This window comes from Gallinula chloropus (genome assembly GCF_964237585.1).
Source record: "Gallinula chloropus genome assembly, chromosome: 3".
Lineage (NCBI taxonomy): Eukaryota > Metazoa > Chordata > Aves > Gruiformes > Rallidae > Gallinula > Gallinula chloropus.
In genome coordinates, this window is record NC_140087.1 from 78,907,649 (window position 1) to 78,928,467 (window position 20,819).

At 41.6% G+C, this 20,819-nt stretch overlaps 1 protein-coding gene across 1 annotated transcript in view; it reads right to left on the reverse strand.

Moving 5' to 3' along the window:
* Nucleotides 1-20,819, reverse strand: part of MACROD2 (mono-ADP ribosylhydrolase 2) — an 888,911-nt gene that overhangs the window by 858,985 nt on the left and 9,107 nt on the right. Inside the window, exon 3 of the mRNA XM_084260985.1 lies at nucleotides 4,624-4,731. Coding sequence (XP_084117111.1) covers nucleotides 4,624-4,731 — 108 coding nt within the window. The remainder of the gene's footprint in view (nucleotides 1-4,623; nucleotides 4,732-20,819) is intronic.

Here is a 20,819-nt window from a genome sequence, read left to right on the forward strand (position 1 = left end):
AATATTTTTCAAAGCTAAGTAGTAACATTTCTTTTAGTGTTTGTCCAGTCATTCTCTTCCCTCCACTCTAAAGTACGGATAATCTTCCTTCCCCCCCCCCCCCCGCCCTCACACACAATCATTTCTCCTCAAACTAGCTCCTATTAAAACCTAACAAGCACATTAGGGCATGCCTTATCTTCTAACTGGGGCTGTAAAATTTGTTAACAGGTCAGAAGTGAATGAATAGCCAAGGTTCATCGCCATAGTAGCGATGAACTGCTGCTATAGGTCTGTAAGGTACATGGACTCTGAAAACACAACCCTTTTATCTACTTTAAAGTTACCACGTATAATAAATAATGGCATCGTTTTCCCTGTGTTTATTAAAAATACAGAAGGAATTCAGTATTTACTGCTTAGCTCATACTGTAAATACTGCACTATTTATTTTTCAAATCTCACTGAGGTTTTTATAGCTTATTTCTGTATTTGTGATTGGCTGCTCTATAAAAACAACACGCTCCAAGCCTAAAAGGGAGCAGAATAATCTTGATGGCAGGGGGACTAATCCTTTTTGGGTTTCCGACAGGCCCCATGAGGGGTGAGGAGCAGCATTACTTCTTCAGACCCACCTAAGCCACAAGACCATCACGTCACACCATCCAGACTTTAAATAAGCAGAGGGATCAGGCAAGTAGACTCAGAGGGAAATTTAAGAGTTACAACTCAGACTTAGACCACTGAATTTGGACTACTGCTAAATTAACCCCCAGAAGACAGACTTGCTCCCCTACATCTGTATCATACCTTGGAGAAAGCAGCTTGGAAATATTAAGGCAGAAAGAGCTGGCAAGGCTGTACAGGGGGTATTATTACACATGTTGTGGCTTTAGTATTCTGATATCATCTGAAACGATTTTTCCTCACATAGCTCATTTGGCTCACAGAAATGCTTTCTATCAGGAAATGCCTGCAGGATGAACAAAATGTGTGGTAAGAGAGCTGAGAGGAAAGGGACAGAGGGCCTAAACAACCCCCTCTCCCATCCCTGAACACACACCCTCCAGTTCAGTTACCACAGGTTATTTGGATATCAGCTAATCGTGGTTATCTGGCTTCCAGGTGCTTGAAGCACTTTTGGCATCAGGATGCAATGACATCCCAGAATATTTAATTTGCTAAAAAGGCCAGTTATAGATTTCCACAGCAAGTACATGCCTTGGGGACAGCCTATTCACATTCTTACAGAGTAACACCAAGAGAGCAGAGAGCAGGATATAAGAGTGAAAACTAGATTTTTTTTGTACAGATCTTAACCAAATCCTTAAAAAATAAAGAAGGAAATTAACATAACAGGGCACCTGAGGCAAAACACCAAGTTAAACTAACGCCTGTCTACAGCACAATCAGTAGCAAGGAAGCATTAGGGAACCATTCTTGAAGGATGCCATATTTACAGGGTTAGATAATTGACATTTATTTTAGCAAAGGGGCATATTAGCCCACTTTCTCTGCTACCTGCTCCATCACACTGCATCTCAGGTTAACTCTCACCCTCTTCTGAAACCAGAAAAAAACAGATCCTTGCTCATCTCATGAATGACTCTGAAGTGGCTGTTTTGATATGGTTGGTTTGACAATGAGCTGACACAAATCTTTTGCTTCCACTGTTCCCACAGTCGTGCCCTTTTAGTATAAAATATCTGTAAAGCGTGTTTGGAAAATAAGTAGCATTTAGGTTGCCTGTTAAAGTCTAGGAGAAAAGGGGATCTTTTTGTAGCAGTGCTCATAAGTTGAGATCTTGTTATGTAGATACCCAGGAGCATCAGTAACACCTTTGTTAGCCTAACAAAAGAAAATCAGGCATCAGTTTAACCATCTTGTTTATACACACAAAATTCAGCAGAGAAACAAACAGTATTCAGAGCATAAGACACCAAGTTTAAGAGAAGTGTTTGTATAGCACAGTTCAGACATAAACTTGGCCATACCCAGAGGAGTCTCACACCATCAGCTGGATGCATAGAAGACACCACTGCAGAAGTCAGGACTACAGGCCAGTCACACCATATACTCCCAACACCCCTGTTTAATCAAGTAAATCCATTTATGTCTCATTTACCCTTCATGGGCAGGTATTAGAGCACGCAAGGGAGTTTTGCCAATCTTTAAACATAACCAAACCTGGAGACCATTTGGGCCACCTGGAGCCCTTCCATGGCTACACTCTTCCCTTTAAGGCATATTTTCTTGTTTGCATTAAGTCAAGGTAAATTAAATCATTCAAACTCTAAGTATCTTCCTGTAGAATTACTTTGTACATGACCAGCTGCACGCTGAACTACTCGTTACAGGGGACAGCAAACAGAATTCCTCAATTCAGAAAGTTTCAAGAAGGTCCCTTCCTTCCTCCTGCAAGCCCAGGGTTAGGGAGTGTCAGTCATTAACATTCAGAGTTGCCAAAAGCTCTATGTATACACTTTGAAAAAGAACTTGCCAAAGTTATCACTGAAAAGGCTGCCTCCCATTCCCTGTTCCATGGGCTGCACTTCGTTCAGCTTGCACACAGGAGCTGGCGCTGCAGGGACTGTGTCAGCTGCACCACCAGTCAGTCTGCCAGGCTGAGCTCTCCAAAGGAGAGACAGGGCATCAATGCTTTTTGCTTCAGCTCTTTGAGGATGGGATAACGGAATTGCAGAAGGAAAAAACTACAGACTTCTGTAGAAAAGCAGAGTGCAGAAATGTGTTTGTAGAAACCATCCAAGAGAGACTACAGTTTCACAGAAACTTTTGATTATTTAAAAAAAAAAACCTTCTCCCAAGAACAACTGGATTCTTTACATAAACACAGATCTTGAACCAAAACATCCTCCTCCTCATTTAGCTTTTCAGCTAACCTCCACATAAATTTAAAAGGTTTAACTTCAAAAGAAAAAGAATAAAGTAACAATGATACCACAAGCAAATCAAAGGGCTTACACTTGAAATATAATTATGACATAGACATATAGAGAATATTTGATTTTTCAAGGTAACTATAGGTTAGCATTTTAATTCAGGCATATTAACAATTCAAAACACTTAATCTATTATGCATTTTAAGGACTGTAAAAGATTACAGCAGAAAAGGACTAGAAGAGTCTCAAAAACCTACTCGTACCAGTGTCCTGACCTAGGACTGCTGCTACTTTCAGCCTGTAACTCAGGAGAGGCCTATGAACAAAGCAAATCTAAATCAAGAGAAGCATGCTAATACTGATTTTCTGTATAGCAATAAAGTAAGGAAGTCAGGGAGAGCACTCCTGGAAATGTCATCTCAAAACAACCAGGGGGAAAAAAATAAAGTGTTAAAGCTTCAGAGGCCTGGCCAACACAGCAAGGAGGGGACTGTTTTACTACATGGATGCTATTGTACTGTCTGTAATGTAGAAAGGCATTTGTGCATCAAACTAGAAGACTAATAGAAACTTCTGCATGAAAATACCATCCTCAAAAGTTTTTGGAAGTGCAAAAACACATTTTGAGATAACGAAGGATTCTACCTATACTCCACAAAACCCAGTGGCACATCTCCACTGTGAAGTGGGGATCTAGGTAGAAAGAAACAACATCAAACAGCCAAAGTGTCTCTGTTTACTAACTTCCACACCACATGAGCAAACACTTCTGTACTCTTTACAGAGGCAAGCCAGCATCTCCACACAGCTTTTTAGTGCAGTAAGCCAACACATCCATTTTGGCCAATACAACCTTGGGAATCCAAGACGTTTTATTCCATCACAGAGAAAGCACTGCAGTGCGTTTCCTCCCAGTTAATGAATACCACTGAAAATTACTTATTGAAAATGAATCAATACTCCTTACAGCTAAGGACAATGACTAGGGGGGGAGGGGAAATTTTCCCGCCTCAGAACACACAAACCACATTCTTTTTGGTGAGGGCAGTGCTGGAAAGATTTGGCTGAAGGGCAGGAGGGGTGTAAAGGGAAACCCTCCCACTGATCCTTCCCAACCAGCCAAATTAGATTATAAACTAAATCATGAAGAAATTATTTGCACAGGCATTTCCCCCCTCCTCTTTTGTCACAAGATGTTGCTGCATGACATTCTTCACCTCAGTTGCATACATAGAGACATGGGCATCAAAAAAGAAGTGCTAAAACTAAACGGCTTAGCACTCTGTAGGTGACAACTGAAAATTTGACAGACAGTCTCCCTACAAGAATGCAAAAATTCAAGCCACAGGAAACAAATTCATTTTCCCATCACCTTACTGGTAAGGTTTTCACATTACTTCAATGGTTTCACTTATAAAACCAGACCAGAGTGTACTCCAGTAGTTTAGTATCGAAGTTCAGACTTCTACAATATCAAGTGTAAAGGCTCAGCTATTCAAGCCAAGTCAAAAGATGGATGTGAGATTTATTTGCTATTACAAATAGCTATTCCAGTTTTGCAAATACTCCTTCTCACAGTAAAGGCACAGCACAAAGCAATTAGAAAAAAAAAAAAATTATATGGTTCCCAACAGACTTCCCCAAAACATGCCAATTCAGTGCAGCTTTTCAAAGTTCAAACCTGTAACGTGGCACTATAGAAGTCTGCAGAGACACAGCAACATAAGAGCATTCAACCACCTACCAGCATTGACGATGGCATCAACCTCAAGCAGCGTAATGTCACCTCTATAGAGGGAAACCTTCTCGCTGAGACTTTTCTTCCCCTGGGGATCTTCTTTAGCGTTTTCATCTACAAAACAAGAACGCGGGAAAAACAGATTACCAACGTGGATCTGAGATCACTACTTACCAGTCCAAGGAGACACGGCAGTACCAGTTACACTACGGCTATCAGACTGTGGCATCTTTCTGTTTCGCCTCGAGAGGGCACCGGTAACCCACAAAGACACCCGCATTCCCTATAATCGCATCGCTTGCTTTTCACTTACTTACAAATACAAGCTGTTGTGAAGCACAGATTCCTTGCCCACCTACCCTTCGACTAAAAAAGTGTATGCTACGCATTTTTTTTGACTCTGAACCATTAAATAATTTTCTTTAGTAACCACAAGGGTACAAATGACAAATTAGTTAAGATAATCCTCCCACTGTAGCAGTAATTTATCCAAATCAGTATTATTCAGAATGTGTACAGCACCACATGAGCATTCCATTTGCCAACAGCCTCCAAATTCAGAGCTAACCATGGCAGTGACAGACATTCCCTTTCAAATATTCACTGCTAAACAACCTTATTATAGCTCCTTTATTCCAGTATACTCTTAGTTTTGCATCAACAATTCACTTCATTTGCCTTATCCTTAATCTACATTACTGTTCCGTTACCTTGAACACTTCTATGAACACACACTGGTCAAGAGCTTAACATGGTCACATCCACATCATTAGCAAAGATGCCATCCACATCACTACCAAAGGAATAACAAGAGAAGGATTTTTCAATTAAAATCTCCATATTCTTTAATTAAATTAATTAATTTTTTGCAACACAAGCGAAACCCAAAGAGACTTGGGTTCCTGTACTGGACAGGAATAGACCTCAATTGCTAAAGCAATAATTGAAGCAGAGGAAAACCCTCTATCTTCAAAACAAGTTTTTCTAATAACAAGATGCAAGAGAAGATTTAGTGGGATAGTAGAAGTCTCAAAAAAAAAATAAAATCTGACTCTCCAGTTTTCACATCAGCCTTTGACTGAGTTCTACAAATCTGAGCGCACCTGCTCCAACTGGTCAGCATCAAAATCAACTGTAAACAGAAATAGGAAAGTTGCATTTATTTTAGGTGGTGGTGTTCTAACATCAGCACAAAGGACCAGTATCAGAAATAACCATTTATTTCTACAGCCTCAAAATAACCAGTCTCAATTCTACTTTAGATTGGCTATCGCAAGTCTAGCAAAAAAATCAATGCCACCTCCAGGGAAAGATAAATTGCTGCTGTGACTTACACTAGCATAAAGGAAGCCTTGTCTTAAAGTGTTTATTCAGTAGTTTCATTTCTGTATTTAACTCCTAAAGCAACTATTCCAGCACCACCACATCACCCTCAGCGTCTTGGACAAAGCTAAGAGAGTGTTTCTGTGGAAAGGTATCGAGTTTTTACTATCATATTAAGAACCTTATATCACTAACCACCAAGAGTTATACTGTTCACCCATTTTTCCACAGAAGGTAACAATCACAGTTAGCCATTGGAGTTATATTAAAATAAAAATCAGCCTCTGTGACCGATTTACAGAGCCTGATTTATTATCTGCTTTCATGGTAACTGCATTTTGCCTGCAAGTCGGACAGCTGCTTTCCCTGTCATTCCCCAGTAAGCATCCTACTGGAGCTCAGCCACAATTAAAATGCACATCGCCATCCTTCCCCTTCACCTTCCACACGAGTTCCTGCAACACCGGGTTCAAGTCAAACAGGTCAAATTCTCTGAACTAAAACCACTCAAATTGAAATAAGGAGTACAGTTTGGATACTACAGCACTTGCGCCAATACAACAAAAAAAAAAAACCAAATAAAAAAAATCCACCATGAAAAGAAAAACAAATACCACACAATATAAAAAAGCTAATTTTCATTATCACTTATTTCTGAGTCAGATGAAAAGCAGGAGTCCCTTAGCTGCCTCACCAGCAAGGTAATCCAACTCCTTCTGTAGGATGGCACGCAACGCTTGCACACGCCAGAGCTGCCTCCCATTTTTCGATCCTCCACAGCCACTACAAGTTTGTCTCCTGTTCTCACTCTTTGCACGTACTGAATGTATTTGTGAGTGGGTCTCCTGAGACTCCCTCCCCATGGAAAAGCATCAGTAAATTCACTGCCTTCTGAGAAAAACAAAACCACCAAACACCCCTATATGATCTACCACGTCCTCTCCAGCAAATCACTTACCTGCCCCACAGTTCTTGGAAAAGCTTTTATGTCCACTGTCCTTAACATGGTTCAGCAGTAAAAGCATATGTTGCTTTGTACAGCTTTGACAGATTACCCTCATGTCTTTCAATAAAAGTCTGATTTAACAGAAGATTTGAATCCCTCACTTCATTTCATTCTGGTTGTTACAGAAGGATGCTCAACACCAAGCCAAGTCTTGTTCACAAAAACATTCAACAAGTTACTAATATGCTGCCGATTACAAAAGTAATCCCAATACCATGCATGCAGTTGTAGGAGAGAAGACTGTTTTTCTTTTGCCATCTGTTAGATCTCCAGGGCTGGCAGACAACATTTCCTAACCAAGTCAAAACTGATATCTGATTTGGGATACTTTCTTGTCCTCTAGTCAACTTAGTCATCTTGGCAGGGACAGTGAAGTCATTCCTGGCCATTTTAAGTGACTCGATTCCCACCTTCGTCTCCTATCTCTTCCTTCACCACACACATTTTTGCCTGCTTCTCAGATGAAAACCACCCCTGCACTCACTCACTTCAAAGCCTCTTCCCGAGATAATGATAAATCTCACATCATTCAATAAGTACACCAAGTCTGCAAACACACCCAAGAAACTCAAGTGCTGCAGGTATTATCCTGTAGCGTATATATGTATGTATAAAATACGTAATGGAACCCTAACAGAGCAAGGACAAACAAGCAGTTCCAGATCATCCCGTATTTTGCAAAGGACACACCATGAACATCCTGGAGCATTAATAAAAATCCTACCAGTGACAGATTTACCTTGAACTTGCAAAGCAATGGGAGTATTTCTTGCTCTCATTAATGGAATAGCTTCACATACAGCCTCAAGTCATCTGAAGACGTCGCTACATAACCTAGTCTTCAATACAAGATATAAACCAGGAGTTGAGTTGCTGGATTCAAAGGCCTGAGATTTTTAAGAGTAAGAAAGCCTGCTTGCCAAGCAAAATGACTTTCAAGTCCGTCTCCACATTGGTTGTCCAGAATGCCTTTTGAAAGCAGAACAGTTGAAAAGCTAGGAAAAAAATCCAGTCCAAAAAAAACCCAAACCAAGCACCAAATAAACAATAAAAACAAACCACAACCCAGCAGCTAAACCCACACTACATCAAGGCTACGACAAAGTCCATCTCAGTTTTAGATGGAGGCATCACAGACACCCAAGACAAGAAACTGGCTTTGAATACAATAGCTTTCATGACAAAGAGGCAGGCAGAATAGAGTGCATTTTCTGAAGTACCTCCACTGGAATTCCAGCACAGCTATAACAAAATTTGAGAGGCACTAGAAGACTTTTAAGATCATCCAACTGGGAAATGAAGAACCCATGAGACAGAAGGCTCCCTCCCTGTTGGAAGAACCGTTCTCATCTTCATCACCACAGCTCTCCTGGCTCACAAACAAAACCAAACATGTATAAGCACATGTCCCAGGTACAACTGGTGCTGGGTATAGCATAGATTGAGAAGTGCCCCACTGAGAAAGACCTGCGAGTGTTGATTGATGTAAAACTCTATATGCATCAATGTGCACTTGCAACCCAGAAAGGCAACCATATCCTGGGCTGCATCAAAAACAACGCGAGCAGCACATCAAGGGAGGTGATTCTGCCCTTCCACTCCACTCAGGTCAGATTCCAGCTGCATCCAGCTCTGGGGTCCTCAGTACAAGACAGACACAGACCAGCTAGAGCAAGCCCAGAGGAGGGCCACAAAGATGATCAGAGGACTGCAGCACCTCTCCAAAGAGAGTTTCTCCAAAGAGACCTTACTGCAGCTTTTCAGTACTACAATTAGGTGTTAGGAAGAAATTCTTGCCTGTGAGGATGGTGAGGCCCTGGCACAGGTTGCCCAGAGAAGCTGTGGCTGCCCCCTCCCTGGCAGCATTTAAGCCCAGGTCGAATGGGCCTTCGGGCAACCTGGACTAGTGGAGGGTGTCCCTGCACATGGCAGGGGGTTTTGGAAATATATGGACTTAGAGGTCCTGTCCAACCCAAACCGTTCTGTGATTCTACGTAGTAAGCACCTGCACAAAAAGCCTGGATGCCTTCAAATCACCAGTTATAATCAAGCCATGGCTATTAAAATGCTAATATAGCTGCTGAAATAGGATTGGGGCAGTCCAATAATAGCTTCTGCTTTATTGGGATACTTTGAGGCTTCCCTTCTCTCCAGGATAAAACTCTGCCCCAATCTTCTACCCCATGACCATCTCCATTGAAAATAATAAAAATAGAGGCTTTTACTTGGAGATGCTCAAACAAACAAAAAAACCCAGCACACAAAAAAGCTCGCTAGAGGTAGGTTGGTTATTACATAGCAGCGATAAATCAACTTCAGTTTGACCATCTTGATTCCCTCCCAACTCTCACACTGAATTTTATTACTCATTTTTCTTTCTTAATCTCAGTAATTGTGCAAACAGTTATGAACATTGTGTCAACAATAAGGATTATGAGTGGACTAAAACCACAGTCTAAGCACATTAACATCTCACATGTTTCATTACAACCATGTGTGCACATCAAAAGCAAATAAATTCTGCTTGTGTTTTGGTTAACGCGACTTTTACAAGGTATATTCACATGAAGTCTATCTGATTTCTGAGCCAGCACAATCCCACAGTCTTCATCCCAGGACAAGTTAATGCACCTCTGCCTCCAGAATGCCTCTGGAATAAAAGAACCCTTGCTAACCACAGAGTCACAGAATCATAGGGGTTGGAAGGGACGTCCAGAGATCATCAGGTCCAAATCCCCTGCCAAAGCAGGTTCCCTAGGACAGGTCGGCGTGCAGACAGGTCTTGAATCAGAGAAGGAGACTCCACACCCCCCTGGGCAGCCTGTCCCAGGGCTCTGTCACACTCACTGTGAAAAAGTTTTTCTGCATATTGGTGTGGAACTTCCCATGCTCCAACTTGGGGCCATTGCCCCTTGTCCTGTCCCCACAGACCACTGAGAAGAGGCTGGCCATTTCCCCGCATCGATCCTCTTCTCAGGCTTCTTTTTTTAAGGCTGAACAGTCCCAGCTCACTCAGCCTTTCCTCATAGGGGAGATGCTCCAGGTCCTTAATCATCTTCATAGCCTTCTCTGGACTCTCTCCAGGAGATCCCTGTCTTTTTTGTACTAGGGAGTCCAGAACTGGACACAATACTCCCAGTGGGGCCTGACCAGAGTAGAGTAAATGCTAAAAGCATCAGCAAACCATGATCACCCCTACAGGTAGATTTTACATCCATTTAGAACTTCCAGGTTCAGATTAATTCAAGGAATTAGCACCAAGAAAAATTAATCAAACAAACACTGAAGGAGAATGGTAAATGCCATATTCACAAACTTTTGAAAGGTATTTCTGAACTCCACTAACAGCACAGAACTATTGTTAAGTCACTGTAGGCATAGAGGCACTGTAGTCTGTTCAAGTCTATTTCTTTGAAACAAATTAAATCAGGTTTGCCAAGTGAGGCACTGAGGTATAAATCAACCCCACCAGACTTGCCAAAAATCTGCATATACACAAGCAGATGAGGACCTAACAGAACCCTAAGGAAACACCCAGCACAAAAGTAGTTCACAAGGTAAAGTTTTGAATTTTTCCCCCAAGTTCCTATTCAGCTTCTCCACCAGTTTTCTGACCTAAATAATTTGAAACTTTCCTCCTCTGCCTAACTTGCCTTAATTCACATCTTATCCATCCCTTCCCCTAGGGCAATTTTGACAAGAAAAAAAAATAATAAAAAAATATCAAGCAGCAGCTTCTGCTAAGGGATTGTAGCAATATATACTGAAAAATATCTAATACACAAATAAAGCAAAAATAGTGATGGGGATTTTTTTAAAACTTGACTACTGCAAACAAGTTCCTATCAGAAGGCAAAGTCAATGGTCATTAAATTATCAGGCACAAAGGATAGAGTTGGTCCTGTCACATCTTTACCGAAATCTGCTTTGTTTAGGCTGGTTTTACAGGTATGTAACAATGGAGACACCACAAACACTCTAGATCCTCCTGACCCCAACCCCGCCCCTCAGAGTTGAAAAATCTTCACTCTGAACCGTTGAAAATGTTTGTCCCACCACCACTTTTCCCTCCAGATCCACCCCATCATCTTCCACCCCTCCTACACAACCCTTTTCCTTTTATTTTCCTCTCCTAGGCCTTTAACCACACTCCCAACACCTCTGAGCTCCTTCTCCCCACATCTTTCCTAAATCAAGGTCATCAGCCGAGGTCTTCAACACCAAGCACAGCGAATAGGTGGTCCTATCCCTCAGTTTTACTTGAAATACCTTCTAGTTCACATGAAAGAAAAAGGATTCTTACCTCTTCGCTTAGGGATATGGTTAAGTAGAGGACAGGTATGGTTGGACTCAGTGATGTCAAAGGTCTCTTCCAACCTAGTGATTCCGTGATCTCACACATACCCAGAAAGACACATGAGATTTAGCAAACAAAAACTCTGCTTGGAAAGAAAACTCGAAGTTCTTCAGAACTAAGAGGAACACGGACTTCCAGAATAGTTCGCTAGAGGGAGCCCCCATAAAGGGCATGGATACACTCTGCTTGGTGCAACGGAAAGGACGGCACAAACCTAAGATTGTAAAATCAACTCTGAAACTCAGTCGCAGCTAAAACATCTAGAATTTTAAAGTCTAGTATCTTAATTTTTGAAACGGGTCTCAGGAATCCAATGACAGAAATCCCTACCAATGAGCCTCCAACCATAGGAGAAAAATCTACAGCTGGAAAAACTTCTACAAAAAACACATTTTCAGCCTAAAGTTATTTGATAATGAAAGGGTAGAGCACACACAAAGTAGTAAATGTAGTTACTAAAACTCCCTACTATAAAGCGTTACCCATGGCAAAGAACAAGGCTCTTGGCACTCTATGAAGAATAGTGGATAAGAGAAGAAATCAAAGAAAGGAGGAGTGAAAAGGACTTACCAAGGCTCACAGGCGTGCACTATTAAAATGAAACCTTGTCTAACAAGTCAGACAACTTAATGTTTTATTCTCTAGTTCACAAGAACAAAAGCAACAGTCTGAATTGCAAGAAAAATCTGAAAATGGCAGAGTTTGAGAGTCATTTATAGTCAGCTTTAGAAATCACAGCTGAAGGAAATTAATTTCAAGTTAAAAATAAACAGTAAATCTATCCACTATCTCATTCCTGCTACAAGAGCTACTAGCAGAAACACATGTCTGCACAAGGAAGGCTTCTCTGACAGCAGCCTGTAGTATCACCTAGAAAAGGGACTGGGAAAAAGAGACAGAGCAAGGGTCACAAGTCTCAACATCGACCCCAGACAAAAGCCACCCCCTCTTCCACTCCCTGGAGAATCCTCAGCAAAAGGTGGGATTGGGATACAGCTCCACTTCTCTTAGGCTGCTGAAAAAAGCAAAATGAGTTGAACAAGCTTTAGGACTGCATTTGAGCACAGGCAAAGGTACCACAGCTACTCTGCTACATACTCTGCGCGCTCTTCCCTTCAGTGCTTTTCTTACACATTTTGTTTTTCCAAGTGTCTTGTACAGATGAAAGTGACAAACTATTAGCAATTACTAACCTCACATTTAACACAGCTTTCCATGCCATTTGCTTCTGCATAAGCTTACGGAGCATTAGAAAAGACAGATTGTAAGATCTGTTACATGACGTGACTGCTTCCACTCCTACCAGCCATGGATGATTGTACAGGAAAGGCAATTGCTTATCTAAATCAAGATAAGCATTATTTCCATATGTTCCATCACCAGGGGGAAAAGCATTCACAGATGCACGCTAGTACTTCAGATTTGTAGCACAGATTTGCTCTATCACTTCTTGGGCTTCAACGAGATCAGAACCTGAGCACAAGGAAGAAACATCTGCTGCAGACAACCCGCTTCCTACCTAGCCAAAAACGCAGGGCAACACGCGAGTCCAAGGCACTTGACTGATGGTGTTGATGAACAACACCTTCTCCCTGGCTGCACATTCTGCCAATATGCTCCGTTTCAGCTAATTACAAAAGTGGCATAATTGGATTATGCCAAGGACTGTTGCCAAGTATGAAGCTGATGAGGCATGCAGACACCACGTATCACAGAACGGATGAGGTTGGGTAGAACTTCCAGAGATCATCAAGTCCAGCCTCCCCTTACCACAGCAGCATCACCCAGAGCAAGCTGCCCAGGACCCTGCCCCAGCTGGATTTTGAGTATTTCCAAAGACAGAGACTCCACGACATCTCTGAGCAACTGTTCCAGTGTTCAGCCATGGTCACAGCAAGTATGTGTTTTTGATGCTCAGAAATAACTTTCTCTCTCAACTTGTGCCCATTGCTCCTTGTCCCATCACTGTGCACCACTGAGAAGTCTGGAGCCATCTTGTTTATACCCTCCCATCACGTGTTTCTAAATATTGATCACGTGTTATCTGGGGCATCTTTTCTTTGGGTTAAACCCCAGTGTCCTCAGCCTCTCCTTGCAGAATTCAACTTTCCAGTCCCTTAATCATCTTTGTGGCTCATCTGGTGCATCAACTATGCTTCGCAGTTTCATGCCATTCAGAACTTGGCTGAGGTTGCACTCTGCCCCATCTTCCAGGTCAGGAGGTCATAGTGTCTCCCATTCAAGGTTTTTCAGGGTGTAGGAAATACTCCCACTTGAGGACATGAGCATCATTTGACACACACTGGTTAACTAAGGAGAACACATCCACACAAGAACTGAATGCAACAGAGCTATAACACACCCCTCTAAAGCTACTGCAAAAAGCCCAGAACTCACTGTCCAAATTACATGTAGCGATACAGTTAGCAGCAGTCTAAGAACAGGGCTGTAAATATCAGCCTCTGCTTTTCAGCCACATGAGTGGAGCTATTGAAGACTGTTACACATTAAAGAGAAAGAGCGGTGTACAATGACATTTGGTTAAGAAATAGCCAGCCAGTCATAACACACACAACCCTCATGCAAAATGCAGTTATTTGTGTGTTACAAAGGTCTTGCCCAGTCCTTAGAGCATTATGTTCCTACCTTTTCCTCAGTCTATCCCACACAGCTCTGTATGTTCCTCAAAAGCAAAACACTTTATGTCTGGGAGAAGGACAGAGAATGGAGAAGCTTGCCCTCTTTCTTAAGTTTTTGTAAACAAGGGGAGATTTGGTATGGAGTACCAAAGACCAAAGTTTGAGAAAGCAGCAACAACAAACAAGAAGAACGAGAAGAGAAATATGTTTGTGATGCAACCTGATCTGCAGGGACATACAACTGTCAATTCATAAATCAAAGTCTCCTCACTTCAGTGGCATGCACAGTGACAGCAAAGACACAATGCAAGTAGGCTGCAGCCCTAGGGTATTTGTGTGTTTACTCAGAGAGTCAGCATCCAGCTGTTATGATTGCTAAGCTTGCTTCTGCCAACTTGAGATTTCACGACTTAGGGTCCATAGGAGTGGCTGCTGGTTTAGCTGTGACCCAGAAGGAGCTGTGCTTTGGATATCTGAAGGAATTTATTCAATCACTGTCTTGTTTGTTCAGTTGGGGTTATTTTAACATGAGCCTTCAGAGGGATTCAAGGCTTTGTGACAATATATTGCAATAAAAATACTGTTGGACAGCATATTTGCTAAGTTCTTGGCCAAGCCTGATTACCAGTACCTCAATCTGAGGGCTATCAAGAATTTTAATACACACGTCCACCTTCCAGATTAGAAGTGCAAGTTGTACTGAAGTGCAAGTTGTACTGAAGTACGTTAAACAGTCAGCCAAGGTCACATGGAGGCCAGAACTACACTGCATCATCTTCAACTCAGTTCCTACTTTTGGATCTCCCTGTATTCCAGACAGCTTGCAATTAAAAAATGAGGTTCAAAACCAGACAGAAAAATGTATTACTCTCCTTTAAACTGCTCTTTATTGCCTCACAGAAATATGTTGATACATTCCTATAAATCTAGAAGACCACAGGTGATGCTACTTCACTAGATTCCTTCAAGACAAAGCAGATTACCTTCACTGCAAAGCTTGTGTCTTGGTAATATCACAGTATTCATACAACTATTCCTGCTATGTTCAAATCAATCCAATACCTCTGCAGCTAAGTAGGAGCCTTCATCCAAACCTTACACTACCAGCAGCACAGTATTCCTTCACTCATCTTCAGAAGATTGCTAGAAAAAAAAATTGCCTTTTGGAGTGGGAAATCACAAATTCATTAGCTTTCATTCATTACCTTAGGAAGCAGTCATACAATTTTTACTCTACACTCTGCTTTTTGAATTCTCTACACCATTGCTAAGCAACAGCTTCTCTAGTTGAGCATTACAGACTTTTGTAGTACTTACTGTGAAGCTTGGAAATACAAAGTTACTGACAGCAAACTATGAAACTTCTGCAAAAGCATCAACAAATATCTCATGGCACTGTCATTCAAGAACATCTCTGCATGAGATACAGTGACAAGTGCTTACTAGATGGGAGTAGGAACTTCAGTCTTCTAGTACCAGGGAACATGTAGGTAAGCTTTGATGCAAGCACAAGAGAATGTTTTCTGCATGAAGACATTAGTTGTGGTGGGTATGGGTAGAGCTTACTTTGGGGCATTTCCCTGTCCCAACTCCCCAAGGTACCACAGAGAATTTGCTACCATAAGAAACAGTAGGGCTTCAACCCAAACAAACAAGACACAGAAGAAAAGTCTTCAACAGTTCAAGAGACTCCACCACGACCCATCAGTGTTCACAAGCCATATATGCTTGCTTTAAGGAGTTAAAAAAATAGGGAGCAATACAAACTGACAAGCAGTTACAAGCCCACTAACAATTATCAGAAACTTCTAGCTCGATATTCTTCTGCATGTCTACCTGGAAATAAAAGATGCGCCAAACCTCAAGTCAATGTAGGTAGATGATTCCGCACACCAGCAGTTCTGTCTGGATTTAGTTGTGATACTCTTACAAACCTTCTCCATGAGAACTCTGGTAGCAATGCAGAAAAGGGATTAAAAAAAAGGAACTTTAAACAACTGTTCCATATCCTCAGTGACTGTTACATTATGTCTGGGATTTGCTTTCAATTGATGTAGATTCATTAAGTATCCCCACAAAAGGACAGCACTGCAACAGCCAACATGTTTTATGACCCCCCCGTCTTTCTTTGTTTGAAAGAGTACCCTAGTCACACACCAAAGACAACATTAAGTATACAGGAATAAATCCAGTGCAGGCTCAGCTTTGACTACAAGTCCTATTAGTGCAGCAAATGAAAAACAAGTCACACCACATTTACAGGCTAACCATCAGTACAGGGACAGCCAAAAAGGTCCACATATGCAGAAACAAGCCTGTTTGAAGGAGCAAAGGGCAAGATAAGGCAGGTAAATGTTTTAAAGCAAGACAGATAAGAAAGCATAGAACTGGTAGCACATCCACAGCACTGGTGGACCAAGACTTTTAGACAGGGTCCTCTCAGTAAACTATACAATGGTCTTTTCTAACTCTCTAACTCCTAGAGATGCTATCACATTGCAAAGGTGCGTGTAGAGAACAAATTTCACTTTCAGAAATAAATTTATTGATATCTCAGCCCAAGGTTGAAAAGTTTACTTTTGCAAGATGTGCATTCTATAGCATCCTGTCCACAAAAAAGAACCATCTGGAAGCTTTGGTAAGGGCCCTTGTGATACACACTTCTGCAAACATGCCAAGCCAGCACCCAACAGCTGCAAATCTCAGTACCTTTTCTGCACACAAACATGATGCTTCCCACACACGTATTTAAATAAAAACTATTTCTTAGTGAAATGGAGTCACACATAAAATAGTCATTTCAACGGGTTTTTAAAGCTGTGCAAAGTATTAGTTTAAATATAAACTGGACTGTCGAGCCTTTACTCCAGCACAGAAGAGCATGTACTGTGCATGGTAAGAAACCCATCTGCATACAGCACTTACTACAGGACAGAGGGATTCTGAGTCAACTGGATTTCCCAACAGCATGTCAATCAGTTGCCCTCCCAAAGAAAGGCACCTACCACTTCACACAGGAAGTGCTAACAACTTTCTCAGACAGTCAGTTTAAGAGATATTTCTACACAGTGAGCAGTTCAGCTCTAGTGAACAGAAAAAGGGAAGCCTAGTTTCCAATCATTGGGTTTTTAAGACATGTGTAATCAAGTGTTTAATTGTGCGTGAAGCAAATGCAGCTAGGCATGAAAGTTGGTTAACATGATCCAAACTGAGAGCTCAGAGAGAGCTTGGATTGCATCAGTGATGCCCCTCTACCTTTTCAAGGGAGTTAAGCCAGTATCCCTATGCAGCAGTTAATTTCCAGACTTAATGCAAGCCTCCCACATCCAGACAGCAGCAGCTGACAGACCTACCCTATGTTATCACTCAGCTTTATTAGCCCCAGGCAGGAAGTACTGGTTGAAGCAATAGTTCAGCATCTTCATAAATGTCTGTCACACCTAAGCTAGAGCGAATTAAGAGACACCATACCCATTCTCTTACTGTCTTAGCAAAAGAGGCTCCCAGTCTTCTGCAGGAAGGAATCAGCTTTTCCCACCTACGTTTGAAGATATCCAGAAGTCACGTAACCAGTTGACAGGGCCATAGGTCTACTCTAGTAAGCCATGACAACGGAACAGTTTAACAGCTTGATCTTGGCCACAACCAAATCACAGACATGTCAGGCTGACAAATTGGCTCACATCTGTCTGCAAAAGACTGTGAGGACATATGCCACAATCCATCATAAATTATAGATTATGGCTTCAGCCAAGCTACCATACCGAGCAAAACTAGATGACTTACTGAAACTGCCTTTGTAGAGCAAGAAGTTAATTTGGAGATTTGATTTGCAACCAACCACACTTAAAAAGAGCTCCCCATGCTCAAAAGGAGCTCTTCCTTTATAGACAGAAAAGGGGGAGGGAAAAAAAAAACACCACCAGAATTAAAGAGGAAGAGACAGACGTGTACATAAGCACAAAATACTGGAATCCAAGATATAACCTATTAGTTTAATATGCGTGTGAAAAGCATCTCACTCAAAAAGTTACTGTTCTTCTTTGCCTTAGTAGTTTGGATACATGACAAGTCAGGCACTGGAAAACCCCAGGCTGGAACTTGACAAATCCTTGATTTTCTCTGCAATTTCCAAAGAAGAGCACGTTGTGATTTACACACAGCACCACTGCTGCTACAGCCATCCTACTTCAGGCTCTGAACAAGCCAACCAGTTGACAGCACAGTGCATCATCTGGACTTCCTAACTCTGGTTAGGACTTCCTCAGGGACATCTGCACAAAACTTCAGCACACAATGAAGTTCAGTAGCTGCAACAAAAAAAAAAAAAAAAAGGGATTGTTTCTCAAGTTGCATGGGACAGAAGCTTGGGAGTTATCAATCTGGTCAACACTCATTTCACCAGCACTTAAGCATTAGAAATACTCTTTCTGGCAAAGACATGCTTAACTTCTCTTTGCACATCCCCCTACTGTTACTCTGTAAAACATGTTCAGAGCTTGCAGAGCTTCAATTCGGATACTAGCTTATTGTCAAGAGCAGCACCCCTCCCTATATTTAACTCTTGCCCCTCAAGGAACTGGCTGCCACTGGAGATAAGAGGGTTCTCAGCTGCACACAAAAGAGCCACAAGAGTAAAAATACCAGGGACCCATGTAAGCTTAATGCTGTGTAGAAGTTACCTTGATAAAAAAAGCCATGGATCAGCAGCTTAAAAAGAAGTCATCATCTTCATTACATCAAAGATCCATGATTTACTTACTTTGAGAGATGATTAGCCACGCCAGATTACGTGTACTTAATCTGTGTAAACAGAGATGATTTTTTGCTTTTTAATAATCATCTCACACTTGCTGAAAGCAAGCTCTTTGGGTTTTTCCCCAAAACACTCTAAAGAAAACTTTCATGAAAGGGTAATTTCTTTGACAGCTAATCTATCCTATAAGGGCTACACGTGCACAGCTCACCAGGGAATTGCAAGGTCAACTGAACACACAATGGTCCTTTTCGTTTACTGCAAGTTCCCCACACACACAGAGTACTAAACACATTGCTTTATCCACTTTTACCAGGGATGTCACTAACTGGATAGGAATACTTGCCTCAGAAAACGAGCCAACATCCTCACCCCACCCCATCCTCCCCCAGGTTAGGTCTCAGTTTACACTCAAGCTTACACCTGAAGAGTTTTTCTTATGTCTCTAATGTGCAAGCCTTTGTAAGAGAATAGATGAGGTACATGTTCAGAAGGGCAGAAAGGTATGTGGACACAGTAGATCACAGGGTCAGATCTGTACCACTCTGCAGCTCTGCATCTGTTCAGGACAGATTCCCCAAAGGGCAGCCGAGAGCCTTGGAAAAAAGCACTCCGGGCTCTGGTTACTCCCTATGGCTCTGCCAGCTTTTGGAGCCTCAACCTTAAAGCCACTCCACACTATGCTGTGGGCACACTGAATGCTGGACACCTTTAGAACAGACTAAGAAGCTACAAACACAGTTTGCTGGTTCTGCCACTCCAATTCCTTTACTGCTTCCTTAACAGATGCATAACACGGACAGTCAACAGCAACAAGGAAACAGATTTCTAGCCATTTCCACAAAAAGCATTAGATTTTTAAAGTATTTATAATACTTGATTACCATTATCTTCATACAATTCATAGAAGCCATGGGTATTAGAGTAGTGGAGATCCCCCAGCTAATATACACAGCAATTAATAAGCTGTGATCTCCACATGCATCTCAACAGCACAGCTTTCTAACCTTAAACACACTTGTCTTCAAGAGACCTTGTGATCCAATGTTGAGCATGGGGAACAGAGTGGCACACCAGTACATGAAAAGGAAAGACAAAACTAAATACAGCACTAAGCTTAAGTGAAGCTGGAACTCATAGCCAAGGCCATGGCTAATAGCAGATCCTGAACTGTGGCCCATGAGTTATTGCTGTTTTCTACGTGAACTCAGCAGAAAAACTGCTGTTCCGTGAACCTCACCAAACAGAAGAGTTGGGGTAGCAAAATGCACCGTTTTCTTTGACTGACAGACAGCAAGCATCACGCTGGGCTAAGACGTCTCGATTTACTTTCATCCTTGTCACTCAGCTAGAAATCTGTTCTAAACACAGTTGTTAAAGTCACTGTAGCAAAGAAGATAACACTAGCTGATGGACTTGTTTTCTTGGTGGGGGGATGGTATCGAAGCTGATTGATTTCACTCACATAGCTACTACACACAGATCTCACTTATTGTCTTGTAACTTTTGACAACCCTGAAGTTCTAGTAGAACATAATTTCCTTTTCTGTATAACTCCCTGAAAACAGTGAGTGGTTTAGAGAAGTGCTGCTCCTCATTTGTAGACATCTGGCTGAATTTCACAGCAGCTTAGTAGCGACATTACTTCTCAAAGGCTTATGATCATCATCTTGATTCCTAGTTCCCACAGGACAGGTACTCACATCAAACAGAGCTGGACAGAGATGCTCTGAAGAGCCCAGTATTACCTGTGGTTAGTTAACCACCAGGAGAAGTGCTGGTCAACAGAGCTCGGTATTACCACTCATCTTCTTTTCAGCATGAAGCTTTCGGCGTGGTTCATCTAGATGCTTTGTCCCTGTAATCTTGTGTCAAGTCACTGTGACTATTAGAAAGCCAGAGATTCATAGTACAAAGATGCTTTTATCAAATCCAACCTTACTATTATACCTAAACCCTTCAGTGTTAAAGTAGATTAATTTCAGTACAGTTTGGAACCATATAATTTTCTAAAAATATAGCAGATTAAAAAAATCCAGAGGCTGCCAAAACATCTAAACATACTTCAAAGATTGCTTTAAAAAAAAATAATGCTGCAAACCCTTTGTGTCACTTAATCCT